Source organism: Puma concolor, chromosome E3 (genome assembly GCF_028749965.1).
Source record: "Puma concolor isolate L17-30 chromosome E3, mPumCon1.1.hap2, whole genome shotgun sequence".
NCBI lineage: Eukaryota > Metazoa > Chordata > Mammalia > Carnivora > Felidae > Puma > Puma concolor.
In genome coordinates, this window is record NC_141682.1 from 4,435,846 (window position 1) to 4,449,607 (window position 13,762).

General features: G+C 56.8%; 1 protein-coding gene across 7 annotated transcripts in view; it reads right to left on the bottom strand.

Moving 5' to 3' along the window:
- Nucleotides 1-13,762, bottom strand: part of TNRC18 (trinucleotide repeat containing 18) — a 90,132-nt gene that overhangs the window by 34,472 nt on the left and 41,898 nt on the right. For 6 of the 7 annotated variants that reach the window (XM_086692584.1, XM_086692583.1, XM_086692582.1 and 3 more), the window contains 6 exons: nucleotides 9,480-9,655; nucleotides 8,813-8,949; nucleotides 8,447-8,575; nucleotides 6,669-6,840; nucleotides 4,915-5,275; nucleotides 1,515-1,790 (listed from right to left, as the gene is read on the bottom strand). In XM_086692584.1, the coding sequence (XP_086548710.1) occupies nucleotides 1,515-1,790; nucleotides 4,915-5,275; nucleotides 6,669-6,840; nucleotides 8,447-8,575; nucleotides 8,813-8,949; nucleotides 9,480-9,655 (1,251 nt within the window). The remainder of the gene's footprint in view (nucleotides 1-1,514; nucleotides 1,791-4,914; nucleotides 5,276-6,668; nucleotides 6,841-8,446; nucleotides 8,576-8,812; nucleotides 8,950-9,479; nucleotides 9,656-13,762) is intronic. The other variant, XM_086692579.1, reaches the window with a different exon arrangement.

Below are 13,762 nucleotides of genomic sequence, written 5' to 3' on the forward strand. Positions count from 1 at the left end.
GCCCGGCAAAGGAGGCTGACTGATCGGTTAGTGGCCTCCCCCCGAGGCCCAGACTGAGGGCAGCAGCACAGCAGAGTCCCAAGGGCACCTGGCCCCCTGCTGTGCCGTCTCCTGGTCACCCAAAACGGATGTGGGCCAATCAGGACGAGGGGCGTGGGCAGGGAGAAGGCGGACCAGGAACGAAATCAGGGTAGAGTCCAGCCCCAGGGCCCAAGCCAGTTCCCGTCCAGGTTGGCCTCTACGTGTCTGGGCCTCACTCAGGGAGCGTGGGGTCCGGGCTCTGGAAATCCCTGAAGGGGGGGTCCACCCTGAAGCAAATGCTAAAGTAGGGTGAGGAAACACTTAGGGATCCTCTGGCTCCCCTGCCGCCCCTGGGACACACCTAACCACCCGGGCAAAGTCAGAGCCAGGGTGTTCGCAGGGGTCACTGAACCCCACCCTCTCTTCACAAGTGAGGCGAATGAGGTTCCCCGGGCTGGGCCGGGGTGCCAGCAGACCAGGCCTGTGGGCTCCTAGGCCAGTGCTCCCGCCGAAGCCTGAGCCCCGCCGCTCAACACGGCAATGAGGCCCACGCTTTCACATCTCACAACAAAACTCGGGGCAGCAAATGGTCTTGACCCTGCACTGCCTACATGCCCTTTAAAACAGAAATATGTGTTAGGAAACGAGTGTTCGTATTTTTAAACCGCTGTTACGCAGGAACAGAGCTTTAAGAAAATAAAAAAACAAACGAGCAGCTAAAAAAAATAAAATAAAATAAAAAAAAAAGGAAGAAAGATGAAGCTGGAGGTGAACGCAGCTGACTTTCGATCTGAAGAATGAAACGCATGCCAAGAGCTACCGGGGACATCTGAATAGAAAAGAGCGGCAGACTGCACACCCCAGCTCTGCCCCTTGGTGGGGGGGGAGGGGCGGGGGGGGAGGGGAAGGAGGGACAAAATGGGGGGAGCAGCAACCTAACGGTCTAGTAAGGACACAGCAAGAGAGACAAGGCACACGGGTTTAGTTAAAAATGAACTCGGTATGTTTAATAAAGCTTGGTATTACCAAAATCGCGGTACAAACATCAAGTCACACGCCCACACGACAGAATTCCATTTACAAAATGTCCCTCGGAGGCCTCCTCCGGGTCCGCGCCCGAGAGCGCCCAACCCAGGCCTGCGGTCTAGGGGGCAGAGGAGGCGAGGAGGAGGGCAGAGGGGGAGAATGGACAGGGGTGGAGACTAAAAACAGTCCATATAAGAGCTCAAAAAGAGCCAGGCCGTGGCGTTATCACAATGATACAGGTACAGGTAAGAACAAAAATAAAGACTCAGGCGGATACAGCAGGCTACGCTGCCAAGAACCAAGACGGCCGCCCTTCCCGAGGCGTCCCAGACGGGCCACCTCTGCCCGCCATCTCCTGCCATCTCCTGCGTGCTCGCTCGCTCGCTCGCGCTCGCTCTCTCGCGCTCTCTCTCACTCACTCTCTCGCTAGGAAACACGGAAGGTATTTTGTGTTTGGAGCTAGTAACCTTGGTCAAACGAGTCCTCCGAGGAATCGCTGAAGGAGGATCGGGCCTCGACCTCTCGAAGCAGCAAACAAAAGGGCTGCTTCCTGCCGGCAGCCGGCTTGGGTTTGAGAGTCCGGGCGGCCGCCAGGCCCCGCTCGCTCAGCTTGGGGCCCCCGGCCGGCTTGCCGTTCTTTGCCACCATGCCACACAGGATGGAGGACGTCAGTTTGGAGCTGGACGGGCCTTGGGCAGACCACTCGTCCTTCAGGAATCCTTCGTCTTCCTCTGAGTCCGTATCTGCAGTCAAAGTAGTTTTTGACACAGTAAGTCATGGGGTGCTGGGCGGGGAAGGGCTGGCGTCTCTCGCTACTAGCGGTTTCGAGAAGGCCCTGGCGCGTGCTAGGGCAGAGAGGTCCAAACGCCCACTGGCTGCGGAACAAGCCGTGCCCCACCGCCTGGACCTCTCGCCTCTCGCCCGGGAGGCCTCCAAGCCGCAGGCATCACAGAGCTTGTCCTGTCCGGGCTGGCTGCTGCCGGCCCCGCCCACCAGACAGCCACTTCTGCCAAGGCCTTTCCGGGCCCTGGGGGGGAGGCAGGAGCCCCACACTCGTGAGGGTCTCGCCCGTGGTCATGGAGGTCACTGCACCCAGCACGTGGGGACATGGGGAGGGACAAGGCCCAAGAAAGGAAGGGCCCCGGTAAAGCTCTTCTCCCCCAGAATACCCGTTTGCCCCGGCACAGGGTGGCACAGGCAGGCTCACAACGACAATCACGCACGCGCACCCCAACTCCCCGCCCAGCAGCATCCCAAAGGCGCGTCGAGATGGGCCATCGTGAAAGCGGTTGCGCCAAGGAAACTGGCAAATGACGGGACAACTCAAGGCTTCCCCCCAACTTTTTCCTATCGAAGGGCCGGGCTGCCAGCACACTGCTGCTGGCTTCCCTGTCTCCGGCCTCACCGTGCAGGTGAGGTCAGGGTTCCCAAGCTCTCCCAGGAGAGGATCCCCCAGCTTTGGGGAGGGGGGGGTGCCACGGTCAAGCAGGCACAGCTCTGGCCCCTTCCAAGCCCATCCCAAGCAAGAATTCATTGGAAGAAAGGGCTCTGCAGCCAGAAACTATAACCTCTTGATCTGATAAAATCCACTCGGAACAAGAGGAACACTAACAGAGACACAGCTCTGGCAGCACCTGCCACCTGCAAGTCCACAAGAAAACTATACGCGTCGGGCGCAGGAGGCGAGGGGGACGCAGCGTCCGCTGGCTGCCTCCTCCTCTACCTGGGCTTTCCACGTCAAGACCCCAACGGCAGGATGGCCTCCAAACTCCAGGCAGAGCTAGGACAAAGACAAGCCCCACCAGGCCCCTGCCCATCGTTCCCAAGGCCGCATCCCAGGCCAGAGCCACTCGTGGGTGACGACAACCGAATCGGCTTCCCACCAGGCATGTCCCCGACCCCTACAACCCAAGAGTTGTAAAACCCCAAAGCGAGAAAGAGAAGAACGTTCTGTTCTCTCCTCCCATCTCCTGCCAGCCATCCCTGTGCTAGAAAACACTCTTGTCCTCTTTGTGACCGTGTACTCTGCTTACCTAGAACCGCGGAAAAGCCAACATAAAAAATACAAACGAGGGCCCTCTCCAGATCCAGCCGCATATCAGAGCCAGCATCTAGTTGGAGTCAGACCTTTAGACCTGTATGTTGCAACGTTTACTCACTTCTCACCTGGACGATGGAATTTAGGCACAGACCCAACAGCTAGACTAGCAACCAGAACATCGCTTTGTGCACGCACACACGTGCGCACAGCAGACTCACTGGCTCAGAGCACGCCAAACATCTCAGCGGCTGAACCGATCTCTGGTCTCTAAATGTACCCCAACCACCTAGAAGTGGGAAGGTACAGGATTCTTACCTGGCAACCAGCCAGGCGACACCCAGCGGCCACTCACCCTTGAAACATAAGAGCCGCAGCAATGCTCCCCACTCCCCCCATCGTTCCAAAACCGGCAGAGATACAAACAGCAGAGGAAAACCCTTCTTCCCTCTTCCTCCAGAGCTAGGAGTTTCTGGTATGAGCTCATGGTGGCCACGGGCCTGGGCACTCTTGCTCGGATCATACCCATTACCACCGGAGGGCCATCAAAGCTATCGCAATCGAGCATGTCCTGGGCACATAAGCCACAAAGGCGCTGTTTACTTCACACACGTCTCTGCATCAGCCCTAGAAACCCTTCAGTCCACAGCAACCAAAACCACGAACATTAAAACATACACACACGTATGCACACGCATGCGCGCGCGTCAAGCTCTTCACCGACGTGAACTCGCTTAAAGTTCAGGACAGCCATGGGAAGCAGACGATGATAACCCCATGTCCACAAAACTTTATTTCCTTTCCTTAAGAAAACAAACGTTCTAATAACATTACAAGTGTCCGCTTTCTTGTACGTGACGTTCAACCGCTGCCCTCCGACACCTCATGTACCACGCAGAGTCAATCAAGAGCCTAGACGCACACAGCCAGGCAGTCGTCAAGGGGAAAAGCCGCCCACCCCAGTCGGAGCCTGGGGACTCCCAAAACAAACCCCGCGGACAACTGCCAGGAGCCACGAAGCCCCGCCTGGCTCTCCTGCGGCGGCCACACGCTTGGCGCGCATCGGTCCTGGGCACTAGGGGCTCGACCCACACACACACCACGCAGCGGCCTCGGGGCCCCTGGAGAGCCGGGCGGGCGGGCCCAAGGCCCAAGGCCCACCGCCCAGGTAAGGAACTCCGATGCGGCAGGCTCCGGGCCAGTGCGAGACCGCTCAGCCCCTCCGCGGCTGCACTCCCAGGCTCCACAGCTCCCGTCCTGGGAGCCGAGCCATCCGGGCCCCGCCAACTCCCCACCCCTGGCGGTCAACCTCGCCCGGCCTCGGCCTCCACCCTCGGGAACAACGCGGGGCAGCCACCTGGAGGACTGTCTTTGTCGAAAACAAAGCGAAACACGGCCCGCACAGCCCTCGGTGCGCCGACCAGCACGGCGCCCGCTCCACGGACACCGTTCCTCTGAATCTCCGGCCCCAGGACAGAAAGCCGCCTGTGGGCAGGGGAGACGGACTCCTCTCTATGGTCGTCGCGAGCGACCGCTCTAGGCCCAGCGGCCGCCAACTCGGTGGCGCAAAGCCTCCCACACTGACGGCTTCCCCGCGAACAAGCGGAGGGCCGGTACACGAGGGCAGGCGGACTTCCGCTCCCACCTGCCTATCACGGGCGCCCGCCAATCACAGGCACTTCTGCTTTAGGCACCCACCCCCACCCCACGCACGCACTTCCGGCCTGGAGCCCGCGCAAAAGCAGGACTCGTTCGAGCGCCCACGAGATGCGGAGAGAGGAGACTGAGGAGAGGAAATGCCCCGAGGCGGCGCGGCGTCCGCTACTTACTGTAGGAGTAGCTGCTCACTTCCGAGGCGAACGGGGAGTGGGCCGACTTGGGCTGGCCTCTGGCCTTGAAGCCCACCTCCATCTTCCTGGCTTTGGCGGCCCTTTTGTGTTTACCTTCTCTGGAGGCTTTGAGAGACAGGCTGAGGCCTTTGGCCAGCGCCTTCCGGTCCTTGCCCAGCAGGCTGTCATAGGGCGTCAAGTACCTGCCGCAGCCCCCGCTCGCTTTGGACTTCCCTCCAGAACTGTCCGAGAACTTGAAGGGCGACTTCAACTTGTCCTGCTTCGTGAGGGAGAGGGCCTTGTCCAGCTTGCTTGCCAGCTGCTCCTGGTCACTGGCCATCTTCTTCTTTTTAATCTTTAGCTGGAGAGGGAAGTTGGGGAGTCACGGGTTAAGACGTTTGGCAAAACAGGATCGTGTGTTTCGGTGCCCGGGCTGTGCCGAAGCTGGGCTCCGGTCCTTTCCTCCTGCCCCTGTGGCTTCTAGCAAGCTGCTCACCTCCTCTTAGCCTCAATTCTTCTGCTCTGTAAATCGGCGATAATTATGTATGGGCATCTTGGGGGTTTTTCTGAAGATGAACAAGATCAGGCCCACAAAGCTTTTATCACAGAGCTGTTACTGCGGTTACGGTTCTCATGAACACTGGCATTTCCACTGGCTTTGCCTGGCGCTATCTGGTGCCTCCTAGGGAAGCCCTTCCAGCAGGCAGCACAGCCCATGAGCAGAAGGCAGCTGGATTAGGTCAGAGGCATGGAACCGAGATGGAAAACCCAGGTCATACCATGGATTCCCACCTAAAGCAGCCCATCCAACTAAATGGGCCTAGCCGACAAGAGAACGCCCTACGAGCGTGCCCTGGATGCCTGAAGCAGAAAGCGCGACTCAAGATTTCACAGATTAAATTCCTGGTTCCAAGTCTGCTGTAGTCACTCATTGTCAAAGGGAAATGTGCAGTTTCAAAGCCGTTAATGCCCCTCATTTGAACGTTTTGTCTCTATTTTTCTTGAATCAGGTAATCTATTGTAAGGCGGGGGATAGTTGGGATAGGGCCATTTAAACAACAAAAGTATCCTTCACAATTTGTGAATAAAGGATGCTGATCTACAAACTGGCTCTATTCCCTCCTCCTGGATGCAATCCCCCTTACGTGTGTTATTTTGCTCTGATGGCCAAATCAACATACAGCCCCTTGCATGGGGCCTTATGGGGAAAGATGACAAGGTACATTAGTATTTAGAGACAAGGGCCTTAAGTGGCCGATTTCAATGCTCTGCAGAAATCAGAAAAATCAAGGAGCTGGCTCTCACCCCATTACCTCTGGAGAGTTCACAAGGAAATTACGATGGGATCAAGCCCTTGCTTCTGAGAACTACAGAATGGTGAAGCTGCTCGTTGAACAATTACACTGTTAAACAATAGTAACTGTGTTATCTGGTTAAGAACTTGCAATCTCTCTTCCTGGCTTCAGCAAAGGGTCACCGAGCACGCATGGGGGGTGGGGGGGAGTGGCTTTCCGTCTCCGCTCTACCTGAGGCTGTGCTACTCTGGTTAAGTCTCTGACCCCTGGGCCTGGATTTTCTCCTCTGTGCAATAAGGAAGACTAGAGGACAGCCCTTCTGGCACTAAGACAATCATCTCTATAGTGTCTGTGCAGCAGGTGGGGCCAACAGACCTGCAAAGGGAGCGTGAACTCTGGCACACCCTGCAGACCTTCCACTCTAAGATGGCAGCATCTCTGGAACACAGAGTTACTGACCTGACTCATGAAGTCCGACGAGGCTTCGTGCTCGTCCCAAGGCTGGTTCCTGCCCCTAGCTTTCCCTGTTCCAACCAGGGCATCGTGTTCCTCCTCAGGTCCCTTGTGTCTCTTCCTCATCCCTGCTCCAAGCTCGTATTCATCCGACGTCAGCAGGGGCTTGCTGCTCAGCCTGAAACCCAGATGCACTGCTGGTCAGCACGCTGGCCAGGAAAGACTCAAGGGTTGGGGGTCCGCCCTCACAGCCCTGAAGGGTGGGCTCTGGATGTCGAAGCACAGACAGTGATGGCAGAGTGACGAATCTGGGGAGACGGATCCTGTAAAACTATGGTGCTGGGATTCTATTTGTGAGTGGGGCAGAATGAGAGTTTAACCGGAAAGAAGAAACACTTCTCCAAGGCAGTATCCTCTGCTGGCCTCTTTCTTGTGCTTCTTCACACATACACTCACACACACACCTTATCAAAACATGCCAAGAGTAAAGATCAGAAATGTCCAAGAAATCCCCCAGGATTGGAAGGGGAGTAAGAGCCACTGGCTGGTCTCCTGCACCCCTGGGATTAAGACAGTCGGGACACGGTCCTAGGTTGAAGGCTTCTCTTGCCTACTTTAAGCTAAACCCTCACAAGTAATAAAAGCAGCTAATTTTTACTTGGTGCTTACTATGTGTTCTGTTCTGGGTTAGCGTTTGATACTTTAGCCACAAAACAATGTTCCACGTCCTGTTTTTACACGTGGGGAATGGAGCTGGGACTCACAAGTAGGAACAGACGCCCACCTCCAGAGGCTGTGCTCCTAACCAGTGGCTGTGTGCTGGCGGCCCAGCCCCTGTGGTTTCGGGAACTGCTTCCCTACCCTCCTTTGGCTGGTTTTAGGGGATTTCTTCCTCTTTCCATCCTCTCCTCAAACAGGAACATCCAAGGAGGACAAATCCAAGTCGTGGGGACGCGTGGGGTGATCTGACAAGCCCTGTGGCCGATCCACTGCCTCTCCTGCGCCTTTTAGGGGCACCCTGTGGCCCCTCTGCTTCCTCAAGCCAAGCACCAGGCCACCTACTGTCTGCCCTGCTCCGATGTCCCAGGCTGGGGCACACTCCAACCCCGCTCTTTTGATGGGCCTCATTGAGCTCCTGCTACTCCATGACACCCAGGGAAGACCGCAGCATCATTCCTGCCCACGCTCAGCCTGGAGGAAGAGCTCTCATCCCAGCCACCATTCAAGAAAACCTCCAGAGACGCCACGCGTCGCTCCTGCTGCCGCTCAAGGAGTGTGCAAAGGAGCGGCCCCGGGTCACAGGCTCGGGCACGACAAGCCAACAGGTCAGACCAGGAGGACAAGAGTGACGACGTCAGTCACGGAGGCAAGTAAGTGACAGCACAAGTCAGAACCCGTCCCAGGGGGCTGGAAGCTCAGCGGATCCCTCTGCAGGGAGGAGGTGTACGGAGAAGAGCAGGAATTCGTCCCTAACCGTGGAGAAAGCAGGTGTGGCGGGAAGACGGGCGAGGCACTTAGCTCACGGCACAGAAACCTCTCTCACTGGGGTCACCTGCCCACTCAGTGCCGGGTGGATGAGTCTGCCTGTCCGTTCCGCCACTCGCCCGGCTCGCCCTCCTGGCCCGGGCGGCGCGCACCGTGCTCCCTGAGAGCTACCAAACCAGGTGGGTCGGAGCCCGAGGGACTCGAGGTCCCCGGTGCCCAGACGCAGGCCCTGTGTGGGCCTGTGCTCCTCCCCTCCGAGCTCTGTGCCAGTTCCCGACCCACCGAGGGGCCAGCCTTACTTTCCGCTACTGTTGCGGCTCTTCCCTCTCTTGCGGGGGGGCGACAGGGTGCTCAGGGCGTGGGTCCGTTTCCTCGGCCTGCCAGGGCCTCTGCGTGCCAAGCTTCTATGGGGTTCCTCGCGCCTGTCCCTTAAAAAGAATCACACGCTCGGCTGTGAACCTGGGGGGTGGGGGGGGCGCGGAGAAGGACATACGATGCACACACGTCACTCGGGTCCACACACACCTCTAATGGCCTACCACAGCCAACCTACTGAGCGCCAGCGCCTACGAGAGCCCAACCAGGGCGCCGCCTGCCGCGGCCTTGTCGCCCGGCCGGCCGGGGCCGCGGGGTATGGCTGGGGTGCGGCCGGGGTGCACACTCACTCGGAGTCGCGGCGTCTCTGCAGCTTCACCAGCTCTCGCTGCTTCTCCTTGTACCGCCGCTGGACCTCAGCCAGCCGCATCCGGAAGTCCAGCTCCATGGCATCCATGCTTTCCAAGGAGGACTTCATGGCATACATCTGCGGGGAGAGCGGGGTAAGGATGCCAACGCCCACCGGCTCCCACCACCCGGCCAGGCATCCGCTCAGATGGGAGCGGCGAGGCCTGATGGTGACCGGGGCCCAGCTCACGCCTCACCTGCCACTTCACTAGCCCTGGCCGTGGGCAGAACGCGGGACGGGGACCAAAACTCAACTCTGCAGGGCCGCGTCAAGGCCGAAGCGGCCCGAGACAGCCGCTCCCAACGGTGTGGGCCATCGTGTTACCCATCGCTTACAGAGGCCCACAGGCACCAAGGGGCACAGCCAGGCCTGCTCTTCCTGACCCGTCAGGCGGTCGCCCGTAATCACGTGGATAAACTGAGACCCAGAAAGGGGATACGGCTTGCCCAGGACCGCACGGCAAGTCAGCGGTGGAACCTGGACTCAGATCAGGCCCTTTCAACTCCAAAGTCAGCCATGTCCCCAGGAAGATGCAGTCTCTGGGGGACCCATCTCTGCTCCCACCCCACGGGCCACAGGCAGGCAAAGACAGGCCCGGGACACCTCACCCGCTCCTCCTTCTTCTGCATCCAGCTATACTTCTTGTTGGGGTTCAGCTCCCGCGGAAGCCGCAGGTTCTTGAGCGGGTCCACGAAGGGACTGTCCAGCACCTCCTTCAGCATGTGGCTGCTGGCCGCCAGCAGGCTCTCCAGCGAGGGCCGCACCACCGGGCCCCGCTCTGCACCTGCACATAGGAGGCAGGTGAGCCCACGCCTCTGTGCCCGCCCCGCCGTGCTCCCTGGGGGCAGCCCACCCCACTCAGACCCCAAACAGGGAGAAGAACGAGCCCAGGACCAGCTCAGGGCCTGCCCGAGGCCACATGGCCCCCACGATGCTGACGGGACCCCGGCCTTGCCGAGAGCCAAGAAATGGTGCTAAGTGAAGAGAACAGGCAGAAGCCGGGGCACACAGCACGGCTCTGTTCCAAACGTCCACTGCCGCACAGAGAAAATGGCCACGAGCGGCCAAGCGCCCACAGAGGTGCGTTCTGGGCTGTGCCTCTTTCTGCTCATCTGTCCTTTAAACTTGCCACAGGGAATATGCATGGTTTTCATATTCAGGAAGAAAAGGGCCCAAATCAAGTTTCATAAACTGCAAAAGCAGTAGGAGAACACAAAAAAGATAAACGAAGCAGAAAGGTGCGAAGAAACGAAAACCTTCCCCGCCCCAGCACAAAGCTGGCCCCGCCACCAGAGGCACCACTCTCGACATTCTGGTAGAGGGCTCCAAAAATACCGATCCCCACTCGAACACACGCAACGTCCGTGGGCATCCTTCGTAAATATGCGAACAGCATCAACGCATACATACGGTATCACACCTTTTTCCACCTACCCTCTTTTCACGGTAGCGCATGACAGCAATCTACCACATGTCGTTAGCTTGGACCTTATGAATTATAACTGCCATTTCTACAGGTCAGCAACTTTTATGTGGCCAAACCCAGTAACAACTGCCTAGAGTTCTCTTGCATTGCTCAGTTTTAATTAATCTAAATAATCCCCCATTAAACGGCATTTCTTTTTTTTCTTTTTGTTTTGTTGGGGGGGGGGTGGGTAGTGGAGGCATAGGCACACAGCAAGGACACGTGTTTCAGGAAAATTCCTCTCTGTGATTAACACGATTAAGGTATGTGCATTTATCTGATAAATATTCCCACTACCCTTCAGAAATGGCACGCCACCCATCTCCCCTCCAGTCTCTCCCAGAGTAACAGTTTTCTTTTTTAATTGGCGTTGTCTTTGTGATCTAATATGTGATCAGTTTTTATGAATGTTCCACACATGCCTGAGAAAAAAAAAATATTTAAAAAAAATTTTTTTTAGTGTTTATTAATTTTCGACAGAGAAGGATGGAGCATGAGCAGGGGGGTGCGTAGAGAAAAGGGACACAGGATCCGAAGCAGGCTTCCGGCTCTGAGATGTCAGCAAAGGGCCCGACGCGGGGCTCGAACTCCCAAACCTCGAGATCATGATCTGAGCTGAAGTCGGATGTTTAACTGACCGAGCCACCCAGGCGCCCTCAAAGCATATTCTTTACTATCGACGCGTGCAGTTCCATAAAACAGACATCACTGATGGTCTCGCATAGATCAGGGCTTCTCGACCTTGGCGCTATGCACGTTTTGGTCAGCTCATCCTCTGCAATGGGGGCAGCCATCCTGGGCATGCGCTGTAGGAGGTTCAACAGCATCCCCTGCCTTTCCCCACTAGATGTCAGCAGTACTCCCCCAAGCTGCGACAACCAAACGGGTCACTGCCAGTTGAGAAACAGCGGTTTTGCTCTTACAGGCACAGAGGCTGCACAGCAGTGAACCCCATCAGCTCACGAGGGCCCACCCCGAGGTGACGCCTCTGCACCAGACCACCCCTCAAGGTCGTCCGAACCGGAAGATTCTCAGTGGTTGGGTAAGGCAGGAGAGCACCGCTCCATCACAGAGGAGGGGACCGAGGTGCAGCTTCTGTCACCTCCTTCACCTTCCAAACCAGTCTGGCTGAGGCTCTCACAACTGAGGCCAGGGAGCCTGGTGACTCTAGGCCATCTGCTACGGGATGTATCATGCCCAACCCCCCCCCCCCCCCCACGCCATCCACACATTTAAGTTCTGACCCTAGTATTTCAGAAAGTGATCTTATTTGCAGTCTCTACAGAGGACACCAAGTTAAAGTGACCAGATGAGCCCTAATCCAGTAGGACTATTTCTCTATAGAAAGGGGAAAGCTGGAGACAAGCACGGAGGCAACCGGGCGAGGACACGGGGAGAAGACGGCGTCCACGTGCCAGGAAAGAGGCCTCAGCAGGACCCAGCCCTGCCCACACAGTGGTCTAGAACATCCAGACGCCCCCCAGTCTGTGGTACTTGTGACAGAAGGCCTGGCTGACACACAGCCTCATGGCTGTACCAATGCAGGGGCGACCTGTGGGCCGTGGGAAGCTCGACGGGCGACCAGGGGCCTCTTCAGCGTTCCATCGGCAGCTGCCTGCTGGGTAGAGAAGAGGGCCGCCAGCCTCTCCCTCACCCTTGCTATGTACACACCCCTGCACACCAGCACCTCCAAGTGTGCTTTCCAGCCCAGGGTCACAGATCCAGCCGCGGGCCACACTTCCAATGCAGAAACCAGCTGTGGGTCCCAAAACCTCCTCCCGCTGCTTCCTGCAAAGTCTGCCCTTCCAGCGGCTCAGGCTACAAACCTCGGAGTCGCTCTTACACCAGCTCGCAGCTGGCAAAGCCCTCTGGCTGCTCCACCTTAACTTCTACCCAGAATCCTCTTGCTCCTCACCTCTACCCACCACCCCAGGGCCTGGGCCTTCCTGCATCCCCCCTTGCCTCTGCGTCAAGTGTCTACACAGCCCCCCAAAATGACACTATTTAAGTCCGATCCTATCACTGTAACTCCAAGCCCTCCTCCAGTGGGTGCCCAGGGCCCCATGCCCACCTCCTCCCACCAACCCCCTGGTGGCCACCACTCTCCTCCTCCCACTCCACCCCAGCCCCAGCCTCCTTGCTCTGGTTCCAACGTGCTACACGTACTGTTGACCTCAGGGCCTTTGCAGGTGCTGTTCCATCAGCAAATCCCCCAGAAGAGTTCCTCCCTGGCCTTCCTTGGGTCACTTCACCCAGAAGCGCCTCCCTCTGTAAGAGACCACCCTTCCCTCCTCCATCCTGTCCCCCTCCCAGTGTCTCCACCTACCACCTATCACCACCTGACAGGGCCAAGGGCTATGCTCTGTGGCCCTCACGGAAAACCCACCAACTGTTGGTAGGATCAAGAGGGGGTTTGTCGCTTTCCAAAAAATAATTTTTTGTGCCAAACTATTTAAATGAGTGAAAAGAAGTAAGGAACTGGAGAACAAGAACCAAACAACAGACAGCTGTGGGGTGTGGGGGAGTGGGCATCACTTGTCCAAGCTTCCGGGGGACCATGTGACCATGGCAATAAAAAAAGCTTTGAAAATGTGATTTTGTTCGGTCCCAGCAATTCCACCCCTGAGAATATACCCCCAGGAATGTCAGCGGTGTGGACAAAGATTTGTCACTTTAGTTACAACAATAAAACAAAACCAAAGGCAAACTCAAATGCCTAACAACCTAGGGCCAGCTAAGGCATTGAAGGCTGGGGCCTCCACCTTCAATGGAAAACTCGACCGTCCCCTAAGAAAATGTTTAAGGCATTGAAGGCTGGGGCCTCCACCTTCAATGGAAAACTCGACCGTCCCCTAAGAAAATGTTTAAAGACCCAGAGCTTTGGGGTGCCTAGGTGGCTCAGTGGTCAAGCATCCAACTTGGGCTCAGGTCATCATCTTGAAGTTTGTGAGTCCGAGCCCCACGATGGGCAGCACGGAGCCTGCTTGGGATTCTCTTTCTCCCCATGTCTTGTCTCTCCTCCCCTGCTCACGCACCGTCTCTCTCAAAACAAACTTTAAAAAAAAAGAAGAAAATAAAGACACATAGCTGTAGAAAATATTTAATAAAAAATATGCTAAGTGAAGAGAGCAGCTTACACGGCATTGTTTACAAAATGATCTTAATTTTAGAAGCGTATGTGTGTAGAAAAAGTTCTAGAAAAAATGCACCAAAACACTGGCAACGCTATTATTATCTCTCTGACAGCTGTTGCCTGGGCCCCTCCCTCCTCTGCGCTGATTCTGGGCCGAGCGTGGGGTGGCGAGGCCTGGCCCACGGCTCCTCCTGTACACATTTCTTGGAGCGCCCTGAGTTTCTGTGTTGAACACCCGTGTTTTTTGTGCCCAGCCCAGAATTCGCTGCCCTTCTGCTGAAAGCACCCATTCC